The sequence below is a fragment of the Onychomys torridus genome, chromosome 3 (assembly GCF_903995425.1).
Source record: "Onychomys torridus chromosome 3, mOncTor1.1, whole genome shotgun sequence".
NCBI lineage: Eukaryota > Metazoa > Chordata > Mammalia > Rodentia > Cricetidae > Onychomys > Onychomys torridus.
The window spans coordinates 14,649,037-14,658,686 of record NC_050445.1 but is presented as its reverse complement, the minus strand read 5'-3'; the positions used below and the strand labels follow the sequence as shown (position 1 = coordinate 14,658,686).

General features: G+C 45.2%; 1 protein-coding gene across 1 annotated transcript in view; it reads right to left on the bottom strand.

The window, feature by feature from the left end:
• Positions 1-3,909: 3,909 nt before the first annotated feature.
• Positions 3,910-9,650, bottom strand: part of Fkbp9 (FKBP prolyl isomerase 9) — a 50,608-nt gene continuing 44,867 nt past the window's right edge. Inside the window, exons 9-10 of the mRNA XM_036182076.1 lie at positions 7,185-7,348; positions 3,910-5,273 (exon numbers count right to left, since the gene is read on the bottom strand). Coding sequence (XP_036037969.1) covers positions 5,097-5,273; positions 7,185-7,348 — 341 coding nt within the window. The 3' untranslated portion in view covers positions 3,910-5,096. The remainder of the gene's footprint in view (positions 5,274-7,184; positions 7,349-9,650) is intronic.

Here is a 9,650-nt window from a genome sequence, read left to right as displayed (position 1 = left end):
GATGTTGACTGTATTCAGCCTGTCATGGTGGCTTATGCCTGTAACCCTAGCTCATGGAAATAGAGGTCGGTCGCAAGTCAGAACAGCCTGGGCTCCATGAGACAGGAACAAAAACAAAAACATCTATTCGGTAAGTATTTGTATCCGTTGAGCACTGTCGTGTTTTTCCTTCTCAGTTCTTTCTTCATTCCTAATCTCTGTCATAGTGGATCTTTACGTTACTCCTACTTTCCAAATACATAGAGGCTTTTCACACATAATAATCTAATGATAACACTTCGCTCCTGTATTATGTGAGGTCAAGGCTCTCACCAGGTGCCGCACAGCTAGGTTCTAGAAACCTGACTGGGGTGAAGAAAGAACTGTAAAAGGACAGACACACAGACAGGAAAGCTGGGGTCACCTGGACTGTGCTCACTCTGCTGGAGCAGCAGCTACTTCTAATCAACAACTCAGAGCTGTTTCTATGTACCATGCAAGGAAGGGGAACTAGCGAGTCTCAGTAGGAGGTGTCTGTAGGAGAGCAGTCTCTGGCTGTCAACATCCAGGAGGAGGAAGATGCTGTTGATGCTATAAACTGTCAGTTTGTAGTCCATCCAGATAAGGCTTTGCCAGTTCCCATGGGTCAGGGGCATTGGGGTCCTTGTCAGTAACACACATTATTCACTCAGGACTTCATCCACTCCCTCAACATTCATTTGGAGTTTCCTCCACTCCCCACAGCTTCTCATACTGGCTGTTTACAAAGGGCTTTATCATACGTTCCCATAAATAACACACATCGCCTGTAAAGAATACTGACGTTAATGGGGCAGACGTGGGAATGGATATATACAATGTGCGCTCAGCCTGAGAGAGGAGCTTAGGGCCTCACAATAACTTTGTGTCGAAAAAATGATGAAGATAAGATCTACATTCTTTTTTCTTAAGTGCTAAGGATCAAACCCAGGGCTTTTGCACAGGATAGGGAAGTATTCTATCACTGGAACATTCTGATCCCAAGATCTGCATTCTAAGCAGGGTGCAGCCCCCGCTTAGTCAGGGTCTGTCAGCCGTAACATGGCCACATGATATTCTCCAAGGCTCCTGTGCACCCTGCTACTACAGGCTTGTAACCCATCCCATCTCACTGCTACCCGATACTCCTGAAGCTCAGGGTATTTGCATGCAAGTTTGGTTTTCAGAGTTCAGTTTCTTCATGTAGCCATGAAGAACTGAGTTATGGGAAAACTTGTTTCAACCTCCTTGACCACTGCAGGCACTTGACTAGATGACCAGCAGAAGACCTGGGACCTGGACTAGAGACTGTAGCCCTGAATCTCAGGAAATCACAAGCCTCACCATGCTACGAAACACTGAATACACCTATGTCGAAAGGTGACCTGAACAAAAAAATAAAGGAAAAACTCAATCACCAAACTTAGCTTCAAATGCACAGATCTCAACAAAGTACAAAAAACAACCCACACATGCAGAAAGTACACATATCTCCAAAAATACAAGTCCCATAATCATGACCCCTAATGAAAATGACCTGGAACTCCCAGACAGAATTCAAAAGAATAGTTACAGCTATGTTCAAGCAACTCGAAGAAGACAAATAAAACAGGAAGCCAGTCTTAGGAAGTGCAAATTGCTGGAGGAATGTGCAGGGTGAATGAACAGAGGAGTCTGATATCTGCAAATGGGTGTGAGGAACCCTGGGAATGGAACAGGATCACAGAAGCATTTGAAAATGGAAATGTACCTTCAGTGCTCCATAGAGTCTCGGAGTTACATAAGATACCAAATATGAAGGAGACCTTCCTACAGGAACTATAAATTTGGCTGTTCATTACATTGTGCAGTCAGTTTTTCCATCAATACAAACAATTGGATAATGAAGGCGAAAGTTCATTTGGGCTCAATTTTTTGTCCTCTGGGCCTGTGAAAAGGTAGCCTATACTCTGCCTCTCGCTGGACACCACAGCAGGAGAGCTGGCTCTGCCCCTCACCAGAGGTATGTGGCCCCAGGGGCCCTCACTGACCAGCTCAGCTACCACACAGTCCCACATCCTGGGCCTTGGATTGGCCCACCTTGACATCTACCTCATCTATGACCTGCAGTGCATGAAGGGACTGGTCCTCTGGAACCATAACCACGGGATCCCCATGACTCAGAGCAACAGCAGCACATCCTAGAGTTTCAGTGAGGGTCCGGGATGATGGTGTGCCTGAGGCCTTGAACCACAACAATGACTCATTGCAATGACTATGTGGGTGGGGCTGAGTGGACAAAAGGGCTTTGTGACAGACACACCCCAGCACCCAGTGCCACTAGAATGAATGAAGAGGCTTGGAGAGACAGAATTGAGGCATTGTTTTTGTTTTTAATTATTTGGGGAGTGCTGCAGGGGTGAAGGGTGGATATGGAGGGACTTGGGGGTGTGGGTACATGATGTGAAATTTCCAAAGAATCAGTAAAGAATTACATTATTTAAAAAAAATATTTTATTTTTTTAAAAAGAAGGAAGAGATGGTAGGCCATGAGGCAGGAATACATAACAAAGCAAAACTTACACCTTGTAGCAAGGAAATAAAGGAATTCCAATCTTCTTGAAGGGCATGCTCCCAAGGCCTATAGGCTTCGCACCAAACCAGCTATGATGGCACATACCTGTAATCCAGCACTTGGGAAGTTGATGAGAGACTCTGGGCTCAATGTGCAGCATTACATTAACTGCATGTGATGGCACACACCTGTAATCCCAGCCCTCGACTGCATGAGATGTTGAAGACCAGCCTAGCCTAGAGACTCTTACATTAATAAAATCCAAGCTAAACCAAGTGTGATGGTGGATGTCTATTATCCCAACTATTCTGGAAGCTGGGGTCAAAGGATCACTTGAGTACAAGACTCTGGTAATAGACTAGAGACGTAAAACCCCAGTCTCCACAAAAAAAAAAAAAAAAAAAAAAAAAAAAAAAAAAACAACTGAAAATGGGACCTAAATACTTGGCAGCACTCTCCTTATTAAATGAAAGGACCCAAGTTCCTTGGGAGAGCCAAGGGAAAGGGACTTACCTGTGCCAGGAAGCCTAAGATAGTACAGGAGTGGACAGCACAAGAGCTAGTGAACACTTAGGGTTACAGTCCTTCAGACAGGCCAGCTAATAAAATCACCGCCCATCTCTTTGGATAGGTTAGAGGGGGGTCTTGCTATGTGACCTTCCCTAGCCTGGTACTACCCACCCTGTAACCCAGGATGGCTTCAAACTCCTCCAGGCGGTTCTGCTTCACCTCAGCACTGGGATTGTGCGCACTCCCCACCACGCCCAGCTATTTCATGTGGGTTCTCAGAATCGAACTCAGATTCTCTTGCATGACAAGAACCTTGCCAACTGAGTCATCACTCTGCCCAAATTGCTCACTCCATGAGGCCCACCTTTGAGAAACCAGTCCCTGAGGTCCTCTCCTTCTGGCGTAGGTAGGGGTTCACCTGATGGGAGCCAAGGGCAGGCACTAGACAGGAGGGTGAGAAGAGATGATGCCTCTCATTCTTCACTTGATTCACCTTAACCTCCAGGCTCAGGAGTGGCAAACAGCCTCCAGCTGTTGCTAAGCAACCTATCTTCACAGTATCTCACCATTTTCTTCTCCCCTGAGCCCTGCCCTGCCCACACACCTGTCAACGGTCCCTTCAAGAGTTGATCTAGTGTGTTTCCTGTCAAGGACACACTCACACACACACACACACACACACACACACACACACACACACACACGATGTCCCCATGTCCCACACAGTGCTCCGTAAAAACCGCAATGCTGTCCAGTCAGGTTTTTGTCCAGGGAGTTGGACTAACCACAGACTGCATTCTCCTAAGATCCTCTCCATTTTCAAATAAAACACCACAAAAGCCAGATGATAAGATTCAACATTTTATATCAGAAAAAAAAAGTCAGGTTTCCAACATTAATTCCATTGAACAAGTGCACAGCATTTACATGAACTATCTCAGGGCAACAACATCAGCACAAAACAGTTTCAATTTGTTTAAACCACCATTTCAAAAGGAAAAGCCTTGATTATTTCAGGGTAAGTGCCAACACCACTTGGGAACAGGGCATAAGGCAGGAAGGAACATGGCTACCACATGGCATGGGAATGGGGTGGGCTGAATAATGTTAGTACTTTGCTACAGCAGGAGACCTCATATTGCCCTCCAAGACACGAATGAGTGGCAGAAAAATGTCACCTTCATTTGTTGGGATAACACATCACTTTCGTCACAGTACAATTTTCTGTTGGCTGAGCAGTGAGACCCAGCATCAGCCCTACATGGATCTATCTAACCAAAGGAATGCAGAGTGGGGGGAGAGCCCTACAGGACGGTGTCGCAAAGACAAGGACGAGGCAAGCACAGACTCCTACAGAGCAAATACAGGTCAAACCCTCCACTCGAGGGCTAAGACAGCTTCCACCTGGTCTGTTTTTTCTTATCCAGGAAGCTCCTGTTAAACCTTCAAGTTACACTACCAAGTAGAGAGTGGCCAGTGTAGGGCGTGAACTGGAAAAGCGTGAAATGGGGATTTGTGGGGAAGGTGACAGGGTGGTGCACAGGGCCTGCTGTCACCAGAGCTTGTGCAGGGCACTACGAAGAGCACTGACTGCTGTCAGGGAACCTTGCAGGAACATTCGGCTCTCTTGCTGCCCATGTAGTGAACCTTTTAAGACACCAGCAAGAATTAAAAAAAAAATTCTCTTAGGTAGACACCGGGTACTTCTGTTTCCTCCATGACAGCTATATCTTCTATGAAATAATGTTCTTTTAGTAACACAACCTCCCAGAAGACTCATAAATGCAGTTTGGCAGCGTAGACTTCCCCCTATCAAGGCCCTCCGCACAGATTCTATTTACTATACCTGAAATCCACCCAAGTCCTCACCACGGACATCAACCCACCCCAATGTATGCACCAGGTACTGCACGGCCCACCTACTACTTGCTAATGCCATACCTTCCTAGAAACCTTCACACCTCGACAGCATGCTCTGCCATGACAGGTCACTTGGTGTCATGCACTCCTTGGCACAAACTGGTTCATGTCAGGCTTACAGTTCATCATGTTTGGCTTCCTGGTCCTTGAGTTTAAATTCCTCGGCCATGACCTTCCCGTCTCCATTCCGGTCCTGGTTGGTGAACATGTTCTTCACAATCATTTCAGCATTAAAGCCGGGAGCCAGCTTCCCTTTGCCTGATGCCACTTGGGCATGAATGTACTCTGAGAACTGGAAAGGAGCCAGGACACGTGAGAAATGGCAGAGCTGGGAATGCAGAACCAAGCCTGAACTGTTGTGGCATTAAAGCAGGGGGGACTGTGAAGTAAGAGTCTGTGCTTCCAAACCAAGTTGTTCTTGAAGGCTACATGACCTGGGATTCCTTCCCGGGATAGAGGTGAAAGTCCCTGGACTAGGGGCTGCAGAGATGGCTCAGCAGTTAAGAGCACTCAGTTCCCAGCACTCATGTTGGGTAGTTTACAACCACCTGCAACTCCAGCCCCAGGGGATCTGATGCTCTCTCCTGGGCTCCTCTGGCATCTGTTATCATATACATGCACATATTCCCACACACACATACACATAATTTAAAAAATAAACATAATATTGAACTGTTTTTAAATCCCTTAACTAAAGGACCTCAAGTCCTTAGGATCCAGGTATCCAGTTTCAGGCACCTGAACAGTTTTAGCTTCCCACCTGAGGCTCACCACTTGAAAAACTGTGGATGTGCTGTATCTGCATTCATTCATTCACAATAAAAACCTACCAGCATCTACCATGTGCCAAGCACCACTCTAAATTCATGGGACTTCCAGCGCCCACATCGTGGCTCACAACCATCTATAACTCCAATCCCAGGGGATCTGATACCCTCTCTGGCCCGCTTGCATATGGTACAGATATACATGCAGGCAAAACATCCATACACATAAAATGAAAATGAAGAATGAAAAGCTGGTTATCATGGAAAGCTCAAGTCCCTACTACTTAGAAGGAAGATAGTTTGAACTCACGAATCCAGGGCTAGCCTGGGCAAGAGAGGAAGAACCCATCTTATAAAAGCAAAATAAGACCTTTTCTCTTTCCGCTCTCTTCCCTCCGCGTGGTCTCTCTGTCTGTCTCTCTGTCTCTCTCTCCCTCCCTCCCTCCCTTTCTCTCCCAATAAAGCTCTAAAAGGTTTAAAAAAAAAAAAAAAAAAGCAAAATATGTCCAGAAAGAATGGTGTATACCTGTATTTCCAGCACTCAGGAGGCTGAGGCAGGAAAACCATGAGTTCAAGGCCAGCCTCAGCTACAGAACAAAATCTCATCTCAAAAACAAAAGAACAAATTTAAAAAAAAAAAAAAAAGAAAGAATGCATATAATAAAAATTTTAAAAAACCCAAACAACAACAAGAAATGGGAGCAAAAGATAAAAGGAACGTTCCAGGTCCCGGAAAAGCCGATGGTGGAGAACGGCAGAGCTAAGGCTCGAGGGTGGGCTTGAGCGGAGTAAACCATGAGCTCTAACTCAATGCATGTGACAGCACAAAAGACTCCAGTATGCAGCCGCGGCCCTGGCTCAAACACTCAGTAGCTGAGACCTTCCATGGGCCACTTCTTAATCTGCAGGTTCTTCTAAACCAGTGGTTCTCAACCTTCCTAAGGCTGTGCCTCTTGAATACAGCTCCTCATGTTGTGGTGACATTAACAATTAACCGTAAGATTATTTTGTTGAGACTTCACAACTGTAATTTTGCTACTACTATGAATCGTGATGTAAATATCTGATATGCAGGATCTCTGATATGTGACTCTATAGGGGTTGCAACCTACAGGTTGAGAACCATTGTTCTAAAACATAAGCATGCCTTTCACAGGCTGTTGTAAGGGTAGAGCTGGAGAACATATATCCTGGCAGCCCTGCAGTGAGCACGCAGTGACTGGGAACCCAATCCAGATCTGTGTGTTTGAGACATCCCTCCATCTCTCAGGAGCTCTGGTTCCTGTGTGTGGGAATGTGTGTAAAAAAGCCCTTGGTACATACATGTGCTAGTTCCCACCATCACAAGAGATCTGCATAGCCAGTTCTGTCCTGGGCACACTGAATGGACACCTGCCCCGAGAAGGCCCCTGAACAAGTCTACAAAGGCCATTTACCTCCTCCAGGAGGACTTCCCCATTGCCATCCTTGTCGATTTCTTCAAAGAGGTTGGGAGACACTTCACCATTCCATATGAACATGTACCCCTCCGGAAGACCAGACACAAGTTCCAGCAGTTCAATGTCAAACACGAGGACGGCACTGCCAGGCACCTCTCCATCTATTTAACGAAGTAGAACATGGTGTTAACCCACAGGCCGGTGGTTGGGACCACCCAGCTGTGCTGCCCTCCCCAGTCTCCAGCTGCCATACCCAAGGAGGCTACTAATTCCAGCTGTTGCTGGTGCCCCCTCATAGAAGCATGAGATCAGCTTAAAGGAAGATGGTCAGATATCTTCTTAAAGGAATAAAATAAACTAGATCCCTGAAGATCCCATACAGGAAGGATGTGTGTCATTTCATGAAACCTGAGTCTCAGTTTTTATGCAAACTAAATGTAGAGGCTGGGAAGTTAGCCTGGATTTGGTTCCCATTACCCACGTCAGACATGGGCAGGCAAAATGGCTCAGCAAAAAGATGTGTTTCCCACCAAACCTGAGTAAGATTCCCAGGACCAACGTGGTAGGAGAAAACCGATGCCACAGATTGGCCTCTGACCTCCACACCTCCACATGCACACATACACACAATCAATATCAATCAATCAATCAATCAATGCAAGTTAAACAAAACATTTAAGCAAGGCACAGTAGCACACACCCATAACCCCAGCACTGAGGAAACTGGGAAACTGGGGAGATGCAGAGACAGGGAGACCCCTAAGCCCTGCCAGCTTGGCTCACTTAAGTCCCAGGCTAGTGCAAGACCTTGTTTCAACCACCAAGGTGGATGGCACCTAAGAAAAAACACTCAGAATTGCCTTCTAGCCCCATACACACACACACACACACACACACACACACACACACACACACACACACACGCACACACACGCTCACAAATACACGCAACCCACACAAACAGGCACACATATAAATGAATCAATTCTAAGTTTATGTGGAATAGAAAATGAAAGACAGCCTATGCCTAGAATCCTGGCTCTTAGCAGGCTGGGGTAAGAAGACTGAAAGGCTGAGGCCAGCCTGGGCTACATAGTAAAATGTTGCTTCAGAAAACCAAAACAGTAAAAACCATAGAAAAAGGCCAGGTGGTGGTGGTGGTGCTTGCCTTTAATCCCAGCACTCGGGAGGCAGAGGCAGGCGTATCTCTATGAGTTCGAGGCCAGCCTGGACTACAGAGTGAGTTCCAGAAAAGACGCAGAGCTACACAAAGAAACCCTGTCTCACAAAACAAAAAACAAAACAAAACCAAAAAAAAAAAAAAAAAATAGAAAAAAGAAGTATTTCTCACTTCATATTTTGGTGGAAAAAAAAAAAAAAAACCATCTATAAGTCACTGGTAGGGAACAACACTTATAAAACCTTTTTCTCCTTAGAGGTTAGAGGTGCCAGAGAACAAGTCAGGATCTCACACATGTCCAGCACTCTATCACTGAAATACACTCCCAACCTCAGTTAAAGAAATTTAGGATCAATTTAATAGCAGAAATTTAAGGACAATACCAATGCCTGAAAATGGTGCACAATTCAAGGCCAAGAAGACTCAAAGGAAGTACTGCATCTATTAAAAATAAATACTATAATTATTAAAAATTATAGATTATATTTTGAAATGTGTTTTTATTTTTGGTGTTGGAGATTAAATCCAGGGCTGTCTCATGCATGTCAAACACAAGCTTTTCCACCAAATTATATTTACTTACAGTATATAATGTAATTATACGTCATAAGGAAAGTCTTAAAGGACACACACAAATTGTCTGAAGCATCTCCTGGGATAAGTGAGAGGATCAGACAGCACTTGATATATTTTCTTAAAGTTTTTTGTTTTTATGAAAAAGAAAATCAAGCCAGCATGCCAATCAATTTTACAAACTGGCACCCTTCACCTTCAGCACCAGCTGTCAGCACTGTAAAAACACTGTTAAAAAAAAAAAAAAAAAAAAAAAAAAAAATCACAAAATAATAAAGTAAAACGTCATCACCCCTGTAAGGGTGCAGTGGCTGGCTTTCCCAGAACTCAAAAGCAATCTCTAGCATACAGCATCTTCCTTGACTGACAGGCTACAGAGCAGTGAAAAGCAATGGCCTTCAGCACGTTACCTGGCCCTGGAAACCGTTCTACAGAAGCAGCAGCCTGACCCCAAATCACCCAAAGCCCTCCTCTCGGGCCTGGCAGATGAACCTGCAGACCAGTGGTGTGTTTGCCTGAAGCCTGATCTTTCTCAAGGCAGTCAGGGGCAGTGACATGGGTCTTTAAACAAAACTGCTCAAAACTTAAAAAAGAAAAAAACAAAGCCACAAAGCCCATCAACCCTTTGGTTTTAACATGAAAAAGCCTGCTATGGCTCTACTTATGGTGCCAAAAGCCCAATGTTTAGACAGGGAACTTCCCAGCGCTCC